The following is a 19,545-nucleotide window of genomic DNA, read 5'->3' on the forward strand; positions in this document are numbered from 1 at the left end:
TTATTTCATGCAGAATGATTTCTTGTGTTATATTTTAGAAAAACTGTCAAAAACAAGAAAAGAAGTCTGAATTATAGAAATGACATAATTCTTATGCCTACAAGAAATAAATGGGGAAAGCCTCTACAATTACAGGGTCGTGGGGTTTAAATATGCATATGATGTAATGATAATGGTTATGTTCATTCAATAGGAAGCTAAAGACCTTTCCTTTTCTTTATCATTTCCTATTTTTGTCCCACCACAGAAATTTGATTCATGTGTAAAATCGATGACAACGTTACTTGTGTGTGAACATGTTGGATTAGTATCTTTTTATCAGTAAGGAGATTCTGATTTGGATATTTTATTGCCTTTGAACATGTTTAATGTTTATCTTTATAAGGTTCTAGATAGTGGACAGAATTAAACAGGTTAGTCAGAGTTAATGGCAGTCAAGGGAGATAAACCTTATCACATATAATTGGACATTGAATACTATATGTTGCTAATAAGGATGGATCTTTGTAAATAAGTACATGTTTTGAGATGGAGGGTAACAGTCAATTCAGTTCATAAATATATATTCTATAATTACTGTAGTCTGCAAAGAATTTTCTGTCTTTCTTGATAGCAGGGGCTATAGAAAGTAGCTTTTTGTTTGACTGTAATTGGTTTCCACTGACTGAATTTAAAGGTACTTACACAGTTGGGTGACTTTGTGAGGTCAGTAAGTCAAAGATCAAGGACATCATTACTAAATAGGGATTTTGGCACTTTTGTTTTTTTTGTCCACATTTTGTAAGGCAGATGCTCTACTGTACATGTAATTTTACCGTACATTTTTATTGTACTAATTGACAGAAACCAAAACATAAAAGTTTTACTCATGAAAAAATGCAGTAACACCTCTTATCCATACCAAAAGTAAAAAAAAAAAATGAATACCCTCTGATATGGTCATTTGACAGAATTAATGGAAATTAACAAGTGTGATTTTTGGCATGTTTACAGCTTACAAAGAGTAATCAAGGGAACCAAGATTCTGGTGGAAATCAAAAGAATGTAATCCAGACCAGACATGGGAAACAGACAAACAGGATAAAGAACATAAAATAACTATAATAATACATACAATGTAACAAAAGTAAATGAGCAACTCGGACTCCACTTAAAACTAGGAGCATGGACCAGGTGCACTGGTAGGGTAAGCGTCCTCTGCTTTTCTAGAAACATCGCCTGAGTTGTTCATAAAGCTACAAGTCTGGGGTAGATGAAAGGGGAAAGGAAAATTATGACATGTTGACCAAATCAGTTTTCATGGTGCAGATGGATACACTGTAACAATCCACAAGTATATGATGACAACCATAAAACTTTTGTAGTGATGATTTCAATCTTGTAGCAACATAACCCTGTTCCAGAAGCCCAATTGTAAGAAGTCTAGTGCAATACAAAAAGTCTGTGTAGCTACAGCAAGCTCTGGCATAACATATGAGTTGTGATATGAAAACTCCATACACAGGTGCTGAAGGGATGTTGCCACAGATGAAAGGAAAAGTTTGAACTGTTGTTATATTTCTACCTAACAAAACATCTTGATAGCAAAATTGGTTTATTTCAATGGTCTGTTGAATAATGCTTTCAGGCACACAATCTGCACAATAATGCTTTCAGGCACTCAATCTGCTCAATAATGCTTTCAGGCACTCAATCTGCACAATAATGCTTTCAGGCATACAATCTGTAGAATAATGCTTTCAGGCACTCAATCTGTAGAATAATGCTTTCAGGCACACATTAGCACCAGCAATTTCAACACATACAGTAACCCTATACAGGATTGTTGTCACAGTTATATTCTTAACTTAATTGCTCAGATCATTTTGGTCAAAGTCCATAATGTGCTTCATTAAAAAGGATATTTTGCTTACCATTCCATTGCATGACTTCGTGCATTTTTGTATAGTTAAATAGTTAAGAGAACCTTGTTTCATGATGGTACTAATACATGAAAATGCATGCTGGTAGATGCATGGTAAACATAACTGTTACTGGATTATACTGATTCAACTTTCTATATTTTGTTCTTTGAAAGAGGTCATTCTACAATTACCCCTTTTGTTGCTGTTTCAGGGACTTTCGTTAATTGATTCTTTGTATAAACAGAATGACTGCATTGCCTTTTTTCTGATGTAGTTTTGATCTACTATGCTTTACACCTGTGTAATAAAATTTGATTTACCTAATTTGCACAACAATAAGAAAACTACCTGCCGGCAAAATCCTATGGAGTTACTAGCCTTTGATGACAATATAAAGATCATTATACATTTGTCATTTCAATTTTTACCTGTGACAACAAAAACTAATAGAACACTTTTTATGAAGACATTGAATAATGGAATGAAGAAATATGCCCAAGTAGTTTAGTAACCAGTAAAACTGATGGAAAGAACTGATATTGAAAAAAAATATATTCTATCCTGCTTATTTTATGATGTTTCCTGGTTTTGAAATTAGTAGGGGCTCATTCTCCAATGGCCCTAAAATTTGGTGTGGGCTATTAAAATTTCTAATGTAATTGTTTAGAATTACTTATGTTGGCTACCAAAATTTAGTCTGTGGGCTACTTAGGCAGAATGTGTTTCCATTCAATATTTAATAAACAGTATACCTTGATGATATTTGTTTTTTGAGGTACCAGTTTTTGTTTATCTCAAACTACTGCTTACATTATTTCTGAATTAGGTCCTACGGTAACTAACTGCTTAGGAATGTGTCACCAAGAGCCAGTTGAGCATGAGGTATGGGAAATTACCTCTGTATGCTTGTTTCTAGTGACTCGGGATATGTGTGTAGGTTAAGACTCTTTTGCTCATATGTGGCAAAGTAACTCCAAATAAAATTTCAACAATTTAAGAATAACAGTAGCCAAAAGTAACCAAAATATAAAAGGCACAATTAAGATTGTCTCAGTTTTTTTCTATAATGTTTTAAATTTTCAAATTTAACATTTTCCAAATTCACTAAATACAAATCTGAATGAATGTTGATAAAATCCAGAAGGTTATGTTTCAATCCAGCGAGTACTTGAATCTGATCCTTGGAAGTCTGATGAATCAGTAATGTTTGCAGATAGCTGGTCATGGATGATTCAGAGTGACTGTAGGTTCTACTGTATTCCGTCTGTACTATTGTTCTAAAGTTAACTTAACTGTCTCTCTTGCTCACTGTTACTGTTTCTTACTCTATTCTTGTTTCATTTCTTCAGTCTATTTATTGCCCAAAACTAACAATCACTCTTATTAAGCAATTGAACAATAATAATCAAAAGAGAGTAACTTTAAGCATATGTGACATTTGACATCTCAGGTCTAGTTCCATAATTGCTTACAAAAATAATATAGACGAGAAGAATGAAAAATAATTCACAAAATTTCTGCAAAAATGTTAAAAACTTGTGCAATGAGTTTTGCACCTATGACAATTGTATTACTTTAAACCCTTGAATTTTGTTGACAGTTTTATTTTTTGCATTTTGTTGCAGTAAGGCCCGCAAGGCAAAAATTAAATTGTCCTGAATGTTTTCGTCAAAGAACATTATAACACAATCTGAGGAACAATTGCAATTTTAAAACTGTGTGGAAGAAGATTGGTCACATGATTAAAAGATGGTGGGAAAATTTCCTGATTTGATTCTGCAGTATTTAGTGTGACATTAATAGGGACTTTATACTGTTGGTGCCAGATTAGAGACTATTCTTGAGCAAGGGCAGCATGTTAATCGATTTGTGATTTAATGAACCATTCTGGAATCTAGTCTTGTTTTGGACATGTCATGGCTCATAGACACCTTCTTTAATGAAAACTTTATTGTTCATTTGATAGTAGTTCAGGGCTATTTAGGCAACTGGTCTGTATTAAGCCATTTGATAGTTCAGGGGCCATTTAGGGAACTGGTCTGTATTAAACCATTTGATAGCTCGAGGGCCATGTAGGGAGCTGGTCTGTATTAAGCCATTTGATAGTTCAGGGACCATTTAGGGAGCTGGTCTATATTAAGCCATTTGATAGTTCAGGGACCATAAAGGTAACTGGTCTGTATTCAGCCATTTGATAGCTCAAGGGCCATGTAGGGAGTTGGTCTGTATTAAGCCATTTGATAGCTCAGAGGCCATTTAGGGAGCTGGTCTGTATTAAGCCATCTGATAGTTCATGGGCCATTAAGGGAGCTAGTCTGTATTTAGCCATTTGATAGTTCAGGGGCCATAAAGGGAACTGGTCTGTATTAAGCCATTTGACAGTTCAGGGGCCATTTAGGGAGCTGGTCTATATTAAGCCATTTGATAGCTCAGGGGCCATTTAGGGAGCTGGGCTGTATTAAGCCATTTGATAGCCCAGGGGCCATTTAGGGAGCTGGTCTGTATTAAGCCATTTGATAGTTCAGGGGCCATAAAGGGAACTGGTCTGTATTAAGCCATTTGATAGCTCGAGGGCCATGTAGGGAGCTGGTCTGTATTAAGCCATTTGATAGTTCAGGGGCCATAAAGGGAATGGTCTGTATTAAGCCATTTGATAGTTCAGGGGCCATAAAGGGAACTTGTCTGTATTAAGCCATTTGATAGTTCAAGGGCCATTTAAGGAGCTGGTCTGTATTAAGCCATTTGATAGCTCAAGGGCCATTTAGGGAGCTGGGCTGTATTAAGCCATTTGATAGCTCAGGGGCCATTTAGGCAGCTGGTCTGTATTAAGCCATTTGATAGTTCAAGGGCCATTTAAGGAGCTGGTCTGTATTAAGCCATTTGATTGCTCAAGGGCCATTTAGGGAGCTGGTCTGTATTAAGCCATTTATAGTTCAGGGATTGTTCTTGAGATTGGACTGCGTCAGCCATATGTTTGCATTGGGTACAGTTCTTGAAACTTCTTCAATCAGAACTATTGGCCATTTAGAAGTTCACTGACAAATTGGGAAACTGATTTTGGAACACACTTTATGTTGACTTGAGGGTTTTGATTGTCACTTAATATAAACTTTGAATCATAAATATGTAATTGCAGCTTTTTTATATCTTATTATGTTGTGTACCTGTTTCAAAGTATATATAGTTGAAAAAAACATGAAGATGTGTTTTTAAAGGAAATTCAGTAGGTTGCGTTTGTAACTTAATACATTTTGTGTTGGTTTAAGATTAAGCTAAAACTTCAGTTGATATCTGCACATTATACCAGTGAAGCGGAAAAATGTCCCCAAAATATGAGTAAGCTACAATAGACAGAAAACTTTTCTTGTTCAAGGGATCATATTTCACAAAGATTTTTATGATTTTTAAAAACCTGCAGAATAATGTATTATGTATTTAACATCTAACAAAGAACTTGTAAAGTGAAGATATGAGTCAACTTTAACACTTTCATTCTGTTTAGATCTTGATCATCTTTAAGGACATTTAATTCTCTTGTCTGCAAACAACAATATATTGACTGGTGTTTAGTGGATTTGAAGGCTCTTGGGGCAACATTGCAAACAGCGATAAGTGAGATTCAAACATTGAATGAAACTTTCTAATTGGTGGAAAGTTATAACATGAAAATGTTACTCTGTAATTATACTTGTAAACAATTAAAATGTTTTCAAATTGGAAGGTTTATGTTGAAATTATTATCAAAGTAACATTTGTAAGAGAATTTCAGTAAAAAAGAAAGAAGAAAGACAAATTTTGTTTGCATTTGTCTTCACTCACTTGTTTCATTCACATTTTTGTTTGTGTATTGTAATTCAATTCTTTTTTTTGCAGTTGGTTGTTTTAGAATTGCAATTTAATTTCACTCATTTTTAATTCTCTGTAGTATGTGTTTCATGATAAAGGGATTTATTTGCAGTCATTTATTTCCTCAGTTTTTCCTTGTTTGCTATATCAGCTAAAGGAAATTGTTAACAAAAATGAGTTGGTTTAAAGTATTTTGTGATTATATGACTGTCTTAGAAGAGTTTTGTACAAATTAACTGATTGTAATAGTCTGATAATAGCTTGCTGTTAACTTAGTACCTCTCTTGTATTATTCATGTCCCACCAACACAGAGACTTCTTAAGTTATGTAAAGTGTCCATCTGGTTAAATTTAACTCCAAAAATCATTGTCTCATTGACATTTTTCCAAATCTTTGTTTTACTACTTTGTTTTCTTAATAGTTAGAAAAGAATGAATTTAGCCACTGCTCAGTGTTTTTAGTTTGTCAACTATAATTCATTGTTCAATATTGAGGGTCCTCTGTTTTGTATATATATGCACAACCATGAAGATATCTGTAATGTGACAATGTGCTCAGATGTGGCTGACAAATTGTTTGTTTCAGATTAAAATAGAGAGAACTTTCATAATGATAGCCTTGTTTGTTTTAGATGATGTTATTACAAAAAGAAGATGAGAGATGATTTGTTAAAAAGTTGATCAAGTTATATAAAAAATGTAAAGGTATGTACAATATTTTGCATGTGTATAATGTTTTAGATCCGTCCATCAGCGTCTTTCTTAGCATGTCATGGGCAAGATTGCATCTCCATTTCTTGGTGAATTGTTTGTATCTATAAGAGCTTGGATTGGGAGTTAAGTTGTATAGTATTCTCTTTTGAAAAATCAGTAAGGCTTTGCATAAGGGTATTAAAAATAATGAAAAAAATGCCCAGTAACACATCAGCAAAGTATATGTCAGTGTTCCTACCTAGATATGACCCAGTGGTCAACTGCCTGGATAGTGCCATAAGGCAACACCACAAATAATATAACTGTTTTCTTAGAATTAGCTCAGTGATCACCAAAAAGGCATATTGAAATTACCTACCTATTGGTGATTTTTTTCCATTCGTAATCAGTCAGGTAAGGCACCATCAAAATAGGTGCCTGATGTCAGGGTTTTCCTCAAAATAACTTAATGATCACCAAGAAGGCACATTAACAGTTACTAGTAGACAAGTATTTTTGTAATGTAAAATACATTCACCACAGATCCTAATTAATTAAGCGACTAATGTCTAGCATGATGATAATCTGGTATAGCATTGTATAAAATTGAAGACAAATATTTAGGAACATTATCTGATTGTACTAAAATAGAAAGTAGTCATTACAATGGATCCTTGTTTGACAATAGGTTGACTTGATTTGTATGGTGTTTTTATTATGAGTGCTTCACATTATTTAAAACCACTCCTTATTGACAAATTTATCTTAAGATTTATTGTTACATAATTTTTAAAGCATGCATTATGAACATAGAACAAGAGATTACCGATAGATAAATCCTTAATTCAACAAAACAATTGAAAATAGTGCAGGATTCATTTGTAAAATTTTTTTTCAATGGATTGAATATTTATTCTAGGTAGTCGTATCTCATGTAATTTGTTGATTTGGTTTATCTCCCTTTTACCAATATCTAGTTGCGATATTGACTCAATGATTGTATACATGAAAATGATCAACAACCAGAGAAAAAGATAGAATATTATCCTCTTATTGATTCTTCCATTAAACAAAAGTCAACGTTCGTCCCACTGCTTCTGTTGATAATACACACTTCTGAACATGAGACGAAATGTCAATTGACGATTCCTCTTATGGAATTAAAACCAATATTAGGTCGAGGCTGAGTTAGAGAATTTGAGAGGAACTAGAGGTAAGAGAATTAATTGGGCTCTGTGATTGATACGTGGATTATTGGCAAACGGAAGTGTTGATATGATCTCTGTTCACTGAAGGGCTTATTTGTCTTTAAAAAATCATTAATACCAAATGATGAGTTTTTTTTCGTCAATTTTTGCGCTACATTTTGTCTATTGTTTATTAATTGAGCTGGAAGAACTAGGCTGGTTATCGGATCAAACTGTGATGAATTATTTATATCATATGACAAGGCACATCGTGGTTCTTATAGCACAACAGATAGCTGTTTTCTTTTAAGTTAATAATGTAAATTGAATTGTCTCTAACAATATGGCTACTTTAAGGAACCATTCACAGTTGATATTATGTCAAGTTTTTTTCTTTATATGTTTCAGTGAAAAAAGTTGCCTATAAACTAACCAGATTGAAGTATCTTTTTCTTTCTTTTCTGCTTTATTACTATTTTGGTTGTTTTACAATTCATGAAACCTTTTTAACAAAAATCAAATTAATATGTGAATGTTCTTTCTTATTCTTTATGACTTGAATTGAATTTTGCAACAAGGAAATTATTTTAGACTGTTGAGTTTCTGTATTTTTGTGACTGTGTTTTATGCCTCAGTTGGACAAATTAGGATGTCTCAGTTTTTAGGCTTTTAATAGTTTGGTCAATTTATGAATTCAAATGCACTTGAAGAGTACATTTCCAATGGGGTTGATGGTGAACAGATAAATCTATGAAGCCTTATCTTGAACAAGGAAAATTGATTCCATGGTACAAAAGTACTTAACCAGTACAAGTACATTTGTTTGAATCCTGTATGTCTGGAACAAAGTAGTACAGCAAACCCTTTCCGATCTTCCTTGCACTGGTTGAAAACTTAGATCAAAATAAAAATGATACATTTTTTTTGCATTAAGTACTTTCAATGTTTTTAAATGTTTTGAGCACTACCTCCTTAACTTTTTATTCCTAATCTGTTGGGAAACAGGGATATTTGGTCATGACCGTAGAAAAGGGGATGTTTGGTCATGCCTGGAGAAAAGAGATGCTTGGCAGTGACTGTAGAAAAACTGTTCATCCCATGGTCAGTTAGTCAATTTGTTCATCCATAATTGGTTTTAAGCACAATACTTATGCTTACCTTGATTGATTTGAATTGGCCATCTATTATTATTTTGGGGAAAATAAGCAACAGGCAACAAATTTTAGAGCAGAAAAGAGCATTTAGTATTGAATCTGTTTGGTATGTTTTGTTTATTTCCTATCTGTTTACTTGTAGCATTTCTTTTTGAAGGATGCACTGTCAATACTAATTCAAATTTGCAAGAAATGTAGGCTTATGTTGTCATTTGAATGCTGGGTGACGTAATCGTTGATTATCATGATACAAGTTTAATGTGGAAGTATGCTAATTGCTTTATGTAATTTCTATTTAGTCGCTTGATTGAATAGATACACTTGTTTGCCCCTGTTTTTTGGGAAGCATGTTTTAGTTGGTAGTTTAATTCTGTTTGCCGGGAGCAGTTCTGCTTGTATGATTAAGATGATGATAGGCTAATTTCTGTATTAACCATTTGTATAGAACCAACAGGAAATTACTTTTCACAATGGTGAAAAAGGCATTTTATTGAAAAGCTGTTTAAAACTGATATTAGGAGGTGGATAATAGTGTATCTTGAGACTATACAATTATAGTTAGTTAAGGAATTCAGGTTAATTCTGAAGCCAGACATGAAACTCAAATGATTAATTCTAAAAACATCAATTTAAACATTATTGTATTGATTTCATATTAAAATTATGAGGGAATCAGTGGTAAAATTACAAACATGTGATCATTTTCTGCTTGCAATTTCTGAGCATTATTATTATGGCTTTATTGCTAAGACAGTCTTTATGAGGAGGCATCTTGTGGCAGGGGAGTGTAACATATGGCTAATCTATCATTATCTTACCACAGAAGTATCATATGTCTCTCTGTTAATGCTGTAGGTAGGAAGGATTTCAACTGGAAACCAGTTGTTTGCAACACTAACTGAATGTACAAAACAAAATAAGAAGACAATTTGCCAAGATTTATAATCATACCCCATGCAATGTGATGCAGGCTTGTAAATATTTTTAGCAGTCTGTCAATGTCCATCATGACCAATTTCCTCAAAACTTCAGTGAATATTTCATAGTGATAAAAGCTTGAATTGATTGATTTTCACAGTTTGGGGACTTAAACTTTAATGGGCATAATGTCTTTACTTTTCTAAAAAGTGAAATTGTGGATGCTTGGGATATTGTTAGCATGCTCACTAAGGTTCTTTATAATAATAATATAGTAGGTCATACATTTTGGTTGGAATTTTAGATGTTTAAAGACTACTAATTTATCCTAAACTAACAGCTTCTGATGAAATCACCCCCAGCAACACATGTTGTGTAACAAGTGTCATCCGATCCTCCCACATTACTTTGTATGTAGGCAGCTCCCAAAATCATTTTCTTCAACTGCTCAATCATTTTCTTACTTTCTATTTAGAGTTACTGGTAATAAGAAGAATAATAATGCTGAAAATCCAAATAAAGACTATAGAAATGGTAATGTTATTATATTGTCCATTGTCTGTGTCTGTGCCTTTAAGCTTTTCTTTAATTAATTTTGAGTACTTGAAAACAAAATAATATATTCTTTACAGGACAAAAGTTAAGTGAATTTTGCTTTCTTTAAACTATTTTAGAAGTCTTACATTTCATATTGATAAAATAATGGAATATGTTATTGCATGCCCCTCACTTTCTGTTGAAATAACTTATTTCCTGCCCCCCTCACTTTCATTTAAAAAATCTTATTGCCTGCCCCCTCACTTTCTATTGGAATATTGTATTGCCTGCTCCTTTACTTTCTATTGAAATATCTTATTGCCTGCCCTCTCACTTTTTATTGAAATATCTCATTGCCTGCTCCTTCACTTTCTATTGAAATAACTTATTGCCTGCCCTCTCACTTTTTATTGAAATATCTCATTGCCTGCTCCTTCACATTCTATTGAAATAACTTATTGCCTGCCCTCTCACTTTTTATTGAAATATCTCATTGCCTGCTCCTTCACTTTCTATTGAAATATCTTATTGCCTGCCCTCTCACTTTTTATTGAAATATCTCATTGCCTGCTCCTTCACATTCTATTGAAATAACTTATTGCCTGCCCCCTCACTTTCTATTGAAATATCTTATTGCCTGTTTCTTCACTTTCTGTTGAAATAATGTGTTGCTTGTTCCTTCACCTTCTATTGAAATATCTTATTGCCTGTTCCTTCACTTTCTGTTGAAATAATGTGTTGCTTGTTCCTTCACCTTCTATTGAAATATCTTATTGCCTGTTTCTTCACTTTCTGTTGAAATAATGTGTTGCTTGTTCCTTCACCTTCTATTGAAATATCTTATTGCCTGTTTCTTCACTTTCTGTTGAAATAATGTGTTGCTTGTTCCTTCACCTTCTATTGAAATATCTTATTGCCTGTTTCTTCACTTTCTGTTGAAATAATGTGTTGCTTGTTCCTTCACCTTCTATTGAAATATCTTATTGCCTGTTTCTTCACTTTCTGTTGAAATAATGTGTTGCTTGTTCCTTCACCTTCTATTGAAATATCTGTTCCTTTCTATTGAACTTTCTGTCCATCCTTCCATCCATACTTAGACATATACCTTAAGGTATTTTGGTTCTCAAATGGAAATGATGGACACAGTACTGTTGTCAGTATGTCAAAGGGCAATGTGACCAGATATGTGTGGAATCTGGTGCACTTTTCATGTTAGCTTTGTGTTGTACATATATAGTGGACTTAACAATTAATGTAGATCATCTCTGTTTCATGTATTTGGATTTTCCTTGCAAGTTGTTTCTAGTATAAATGTACTAAAAGTTGAATCCGAAAACTGATCTTTGAAAATCAAGGAATCAACAATTAGAATTTCATGGCAGTCTGTATTTGGTAACATTGTATTTGTCTTATTATTACATGATATATAATAGTGATTTTATTGCTTTATATTAACCAATGAACATATGAATTTGATGACAAATTAGGTCATATGTGTAACAGCTGAGGCAGAGAAAAAATGATATGATTTATTATTGACAAGTCTTTATACCTGGATAATAATATCTTGACATACATTATAGAATCTGTAAGTTGATATTTTAAAACGAATTATGACGTTTCTCTATAAAGTCACATTCATCATTGATGCTAAATTATGATTGATGAAGAAGTCATTGTTTATTATTGTATGTGATTATCTATGGACTAAACCCATTTTGTCATGACTATAAAATGTCTTATTAGCCTCTCTGTCTTGGACCTTTGTCATCTGATTTTCTTTGAATTATCGTTAAAATCTTTGAAAGATTTCATGGGGAATTGACTAGTCTTAAAATTGTTTCACACCACAAAAATGCTTATGATTAAAGAGTACAAGTTTAAAGTTGTGGGATGTGTTCAGGTTACTGTTAATACTTTGTACAAAGGTTGCTGTTAACTGTTAATATTTGGTACAATGGTAGCTGTTAACTGTTAATACTTATATGACGGTAGCTGTTTACTGTTAATACTTTGTACGATGGTAGCTGTTTTCTGTTGATACTTTGTACGATGGTAGCTGTTTACTGTTGATACTTTGTAAGATGGTAGCTGTTTACTGTTGATACTTTGTACGATGGTAGCTGTTTACTGTTGATTCTTCATACGCCGGTAGCTGTTTACAGTTGATACTTTGTACGACGGGGCCCCTTGCAGGTCTGGGTGTCAAAGAATAGGCCTGCAGCAGTGCTAAGCTTGTCGTAAAAGGCGACTAAATAGTGCTCAGAACCTTAGCCTGGGACTAGGGCGCTCTGCCCACAGAGCAACTAGGTTGTGTGCACTAGGTGGTGGAATGGGGTACCCCTGGTGTGTTACATACTTGGGTTGTCAGGCTATAATACGGAAAACCAGACTACAAACCATAGTGGTGCATTGTGTTGGGAAAGATTTCACATTCCTCGCACGTTAAAGAACCCTACTGTGGTATTCTCCCTGAGTAGGAACCATTGGGCTCCGCCACAGGAGGCTAAATTGCCCGACCCACCTCTCCCTATTTCCAGTGGCAATCAAAATTTGTCGACCCCATTATCCTTGTGTCCCGTCCCATTTTTCATTTCATCATCATTTCATGTTCATTTTATCATCCACTTCATGTTCATCGCCTGAATATAGCTGAAATATTGCTGCTCGGGTGTTAAACCCCAACAAACAAACAATTGTATGACGGTAGCTGTTAACTGTTGATACTTTGTACATGGTAGCTGTTAACTGTTAATAATTTGTACGACGGTAGCTGTTTTCTGTTAATACTTAGTAAATGGTAGCTGTTAACTGTTAATACTTTGTACGACGGTAGCTGTTTTCTGTTAATACTTTGTACGACGGTTGCTGTTTATTGTGAACACTTTATACTATGGTAGCTGTTTACTGTTAATACTTTGTATGAATGTAGCTGTGGAGTATGAAAAGTTTACTGTTAGTTTTGTACAATTGTAGTATCTATAGAGATGTTCATCCTACATTTGAATGCCATGTTTTTCTTCTATGTTACAGTGCTTGCCTTTAGCCACAAGCCCGAAGCCTGGGGCTAGTAAAAATTGCTTCGGGCTAGTGAAATGATGTGTACATGTCTTGTTTCGGGCTAGTTGAATCATATGCAGTCCTCTATTATTTGGGCTAGTCATTGATAATTTTGAAGGAAAGGACTGACGTTAATATGAATAAAGTTTGATACTTCTTTGTTGGGAGACCTCAGAGCACTACTAAGAATTCTATTCCTTTCTGTTCAGGTTTTTGGTTCATATAAACTTTAGTAATGGTATTCAGTTCGGGCAACTGATTGGTCTGATATGTGTACATTTTCTCCGTACATACATGTCGAGTCAGATGTTAAAAGGCATATGACTATGGGGAGGGCAGTGGATGGTTCTATTACCTTTACCATACATGGATGATTCCATTAACTTTTGCCATGCATGGATGATTCCATTTACTTTTGCCATACATGATTCCATTACCTTCACCATACATGGATGGTTCCATTACCTTTACCATATATGGATGATTCCATTACCTTTACCATACATGGATGTGAAATCAAGACATACCATGATAACAACATTCTGTTCAATGTAAAAATTTAGAGGCCAACAAAATGGTGCTATCTGGAACATGCACATTCCATGGAATATACAGAATGAAAGCATACAGAAAACTAAAATTGAATGAACAATGTGGGTTTGTTCAGGTTTAAAAATATATATGTATTGTTTCAATTGAAAACAAAATGGAGCATACTTGCTTGTCTTTTCAGTAAATTGGAATCATAATAATAATAACAATACTATGTTAAAGAGATTTGCATTTTATCAGAATAAGTTACAGAGTACTTATTAATGTTAGTGGGAGTATTCAAGAATATCTAAATGTAAATTTGATAAAATTTGTATATTCTGTTGTTACAGGCAATTTTAAGTATGATGCATGTGCTTATTACTGTATAAAGATGAACTTTGACATCACTGGTAATCACTTTTATATAAAATATTTGTATCTGATTTATGTATTTACAGATAGCTATGATTGTACATAGATGTAAAGGTTAAAATTTAGGACAAGATGTTACCTGAGCCAGAGAAAATGAATGGTTCAACTGTAAAGACGGAACCTACCTCAGAAATAAAGGAGGAAATCAAAGAAGAAAGTCTGTCTGACCCAAATCTGTCCAAAAGTCACTCTGGCCCTCCCAGTAATAAACTGACTAATGGTGAAACAGGTAAAGTATATCCACTACCAAGACATGGTCAAACATAGACTAATGGTGATACAGGTAAAGTATATCCACAACCAAGACATGGTCAAACATAGACTAATGGTGAAACAGGTAAAGTATATCCACAACCAAGGCATGGTCAAACATAGACTAATGGGGAAACAGGTAAAGTATCCTCATGACCTAGATTTGATCCATCCATCTATCCACATTTCTTCTAAGCACAACTCCTCCTAAACCACTCAAGGGATTTTGATGAAATTTTATGGAAATTTTGAGTATCATATGTAGATATGCATGAAGGAATTTAATTACTTTTGGAGGACTCTAAAGGGAGATAATCTTATTTAAAGGTTTTACATGGTAAAACCTTGTAATGCAACTCTTCCTATACTGCTCTAGGGATTTTGATGTAATTTTATAGGAAGGTTTGGTATCATATGTAGATGTGCATAAAGGAATATAAATGGATGATGCCAAAAGGTGATAATCCAGCAAGTGTTTTTCATTGCAGCTGGGATATTATCTTTGTGAGCTTGCTCACAGTATTTCTGGTTTTATTTACCGACTTATGTAAAAGTAGCCTTATTCGTTTCTATATGGTAACAATTTTGCTTTGTGACCAACTTCAAACCAAAAACTTAAGTTTTCCATCAAAAGACAAACTAATGTTTTTTTCCTCTCAAGTCACTGAATTATTTGCATTTAGTCCTTTATAAGTGTAATCTATACTTAGATTGATTTTACCTACTTATAAAACCACAGGGAACCAGTTGTTTCACATAATTTTTTTTTCACTGAGTACTCAGAAGTTATATCTAAATGACACCCAGTAACATCAACATTGTAACAGTCAGGATTATTACAAAAAATCAACATTTAAAAATTTAAGATTTTTCGTTAAAAAAATTTAAATGAGTTTTTAAGCTGACATGTTTTCTCCTGATATTTTATAAATGTAGTTATCTGTTTAAGGGAAGATAAGATGTATTTCTCTATCTGCACTGATTTTCTTAATAAGAATTCATTGTGATTTTACAGACATTCTTTAAGCATTAACCATTCCAAGTATATTGTGATAAAACACCCTTTCTTTCCCACTAAGGATTACAGTTGTAGGTTCAGTTTTCGTTGATCTGTTCCTTTAAAGAATATCTTACAAATTTCTCTGCTAGTTTTCCAGTATGATATTGAAAAATATTTTATATGCTTCTCTTGTTTTAATTCATTTCATAACTAACTATAACTTGAATAAGTATGCCATACTTAGTCTATCATAATTTGTCATTCTGAGTTTTAGATTTTAGTTAATTCTACCATTGTTGTATATATTGATAAGTCAACCACTGTCCTCAATAATTAGCCATTGCCTGGATAGTATATAAATAATAACTTCAATTTTTTAAAATGTAAAGAGGATCAATGAATTCAGTTTAATAATATTACCAACAGCATATTGACTATATAACGTTTGATTTTTCCCTCGTCACTATAATAGGCTGATATATGTGAAGTTTGTTTTTTTCTATTGATTTTCTGCTATTTCGGTCTTTAATGATGCTCCTCTACAGAAGATAATGTCATTCCCATTTATATTTATCAAGAAAACCTTAAAAACTCTAGCTCAATTAAAAATTGAACAGAAGAAGGTGTTACTTGGACGTAAATTCCACCTTATATGGTTGTATTAAACTTCTAGACAATAATCTTGTAGAAAATGATTGTTTTTCCTGGAAGACATTTGTGGGTAAATAATGCTCTGAAAACTTAACGATCAATATTGTTAGAGACAAATGATGATGAGTTCTTTCTTATTATTACTATGTAGTTTCTGTCTAATTCATTTTTTTTTTATAGTAATTTACTATGATATCAAAATTACAGTCTAAAATCTAGAAATTCATAGCATTGCACAAAGTTCAGTTTTCACTAGGCTCTTCTAAAATTCATAAAAAATAAAACACCGATTGATTGGGTTAGATTTAGTCATTTACTGATGATAAACTCCATGATTTGCTAGAAAGGTGAAAATTTCTCATTTTACAATTGTTGAGTTGTGTATTTTGTTCAGTAGATATGGTTTATATAACCTTTGTGAGCTTTTCCTTAAAATCTCATTACATTAAAGGAAACATTGATAATCAGCTAGATACACTCTGATTGACTTTGAACAGTTGAAGTCAGTTTTATGTCATACAAATTTTCTCTGAACAATCCCTGAAGGTTTTTAGCATTTCATGGAGCACTGATTTACTAAGACTTTGTTTGATTTTCCAATTATTGATTATCATTGAAATTTTGTGAAGCATGAAAATAGCAGATATTAAAGCACCACGAAAATTGTTACAATTCCATTACATACTATTTATATAACTGTGTGTTATGTAGTTGGAAATGAATCCATTATTATCCTTCCATGTTTGGGTCTCATGGGAATTTGTCAGAGGAATGGAATGACATGGTAGAAAAATTTAATGTTCTGTAGACTAATAGGCCTCAAATCCAGACTAAATTGGATACTGAGAATCTCACGGAAGCAGCAATAGCTTTAAAATCCAGACTTTTTAGAATGAAAATTTGATGAAGTAATCAATTTAGAACAAGTTATGTTCTGTATCCTACATCCTTGATGTGTTTAGCAAGACCTAAATATTTATGAAACAATCAGTCTTATTTTTATTGTACTGATCTAAAATTCATGAAAATGAAAGTCAAGATCTTTAAAAGTATGCAGCTAAATTAAAATCCATGATATCATAACAGTCTTTTAATAAATTAGAAATGTTTTTGTATGACTAAAATATTTAATACATTAAAGTATTTAAGACATTCTTCCATTAAAAAAAAATTAATAAATTGCAGTGATGCTGACACATTTTGTTTTGTATGCCATGTCTATAAAATGTAATAAGATTGATAACAATCATGGTATAATTGCTAAGTTTAAGACTTGGAGCTGGACATTTTCCCTTGAAAACCAGAAGAGGCTAGCCCATTTAGTGCACCTTGAGTTAGTCCTGTGCTTTAAGTTTAATGTAATCTTTTTTTTTTAGTAACAACTTGATGTTTATCTCCCTTTATTTGTACATTTGATTACTAATGTATATTTGTTTATTTTGTAGATAATAATAACCAAAAAGGTGAGATGAGTGCTAATGTCAAGACTGAAAACAATGGACAAGGTATCTATTCTGCAGGTCACATGATGTAGCATTCAAAAATTTAAAAAAAAACCATGACAAACGAATAAGGTTGTTGAAAATAATAAATTTAAGTTAAAGAAGTTACTTCCCTGAATATGAAACATGGAAAAGCAAATATAAACTGTTTCATTACAGAAATAAGTCTCAGCTGACACCAGACTGATCATATCAACTGAAGTGTTGCACATTTGTCATATACTGTCAAGTATAAATGACTTTTCTCTACAATGACCAAAATTAAAGTTTTTTTTTTTTTTTTTTTTCATAAGATGACTTGGCAACTCACTGGATCATGTGAAGAAAGCACTTCAGGCATTAGGTTTCATTTCATTTACTGTATTACAACTTTTTTTTTCCAAGCTGAAATTTTTTTCTTCCAAATTCAAGAATACACAAGAAATAGCTATCGTCCTTTTGAAAGTTATTACGAATCTCTTGATACCAATTCAGAAGAAAAAAAACAAACAAATGTTATATTTATCAATGCTTTATTTGTTTCATTTTAAGAAAATCTGAAGATAATACATTCATTTTAGTCAACATATTGTTAGGTATAAAATTAACTTTATGGCTACTGGTCAGGAAGCCAACAAATGGAAGAAAAACTACTGATTACGCCATTATCTGTAGATATTACATAGGTGGCATTACATCTGCCTCCATTCCGAACAAAAGATTTTATGATTGTGCACAACTAACCTGTATTTTGGTGTCACAATTACATTCACCACTTGTTTGTGCTCAGTATATAGACAGTATACACCATTTAGTAAATTAATGTATACAATGAATGACCACTAATTCAGTGAATTTTTGTGTCCATTACTTATATACTTAGAAAATTATAATCTTTTCAATGTGAATAAATTGATATTTTATATTAGCAGATTATGTTATATCCTCATATCTTATAAGTCATATGATGTAGAACTATATGTGTGTGCACAATTGAGGCACAAGGTCATATTGTGCAGTTGTTGATTTCAAAATTGTGCATAAATGCATTACATATGGTTGTTGTATCTTTTTTTTTAATTGGCTCTACCATTCATATGAATGTTTGAGTATTTTTGTTTATAGAGACAAACCAGACATTCTGTTTATAGAGACAAACCAGACATTCTGCTTGTAGAGACAAACCAGACATTCTGTTGATAGAGACAAACCAGACATTCTATTGATAGAGACAAACCAGACATTCTGCTTATAGAGACAAACCAGACATTCTGTTTATAGAGACAACCAGACATTCTGTTTATAGAGACAGACCAGACATTCTGCTTATAGAGACAAACCAGACATTCTGTTTATAGAGACAAACCAGACATTCTGCTTGTAGAGACAAACCAGACATTCTGTTGATAGAGACAAACCAGACATTCTATTGATAGAGACAAACCAGACATTCTGTTTATAGAGACAAACCAGACATTCTGCTTATAGAGACAACCCAGACATTCTGTTTATAGAGACAAACCAGACATTCTATTGATATTTTTACTATATTCTATTCTTAGGTAGATTTAAGTTATGTTGTTTTATTAAATAATATGTATATAACATAATAATTCAGGACTTTTTGCTTTGTCATTATGTTACATATGGACTTGTTAGACCTCAATTGTATTGACCTCAGACTGCATCTTCAGTCTATATAGTTCTAACAGGTCCATATAAAACATATTGACCTAGTTAAAGTTTGTTAAGGTTATTCAGAATTAGGTTCGTAGGCTAATCTCTTGCAGATAAGTTGCACATTAATTAGAACTATTGAAAATTAGTGTTTTAAAGGGAGAACTTGTTTTCTAAGGAACTCATAAGGTGAAGTAAACATGCATTGATTGCACAAAG

The 19,545-nt window shown here is 32.8% G+C and overlaps 1 protein-coding gene across 7 annotated transcripts in view; it reads left to right on the plus strand.

The window, feature by feature from the left end:
• The window catches only part of LOC148608969 (uncharacterized), a 50,074-nt gene that overhangs the window by 21,150 nt on the left and 9,379 nt on the right, over nt 1–19,545 (plus strand). For 3 of the 7 annotated variants that reach the window (XM_088595903.1, XM_088595900.1, XM_088595902.1), the window contains 3 exons: nt 6,383–6,455; nt 14,292–14,494; nt 17,614–17,673. In XM_088595903.1, the coding sequence (XP_088452029.1) occupies nt 14,338–14,494; nt 17,614–17,673 (217 nt within the window). In that variant the 5' untranslated portion in view covers nt 6,383–6,455; nt 14,292–14,337. Of the gene's footprint in view, nt 1–263; nt 414–6,382; nt 6,456–7,525; nt 7,657–10,177; nt 10,237–14,291; nt 14,495–17,613; nt 17,674–19,545 lie in introns of those variants that run through there. The other 4 variants (XM_088595901.1, XM_088595906.1, XM_088595907.1 and 1 more) reach the window with 4 other exon arrangements.

Source organism: Perna viridis, chromosome 8 (assembly GCF_037379345.1).
Source record: "Perna viridis isolate PV_CMFRI_1.1 ecotype Kerala chromosome 8, ASM3737934v1, whole genome shotgun sequence".
In the NCBI taxonomy this organism is placed as follows: Eukaryota; Metazoa; Mollusca; class Bivalvia; order Mytilida; family Mytilidae; genus Perna; species Perna viridis.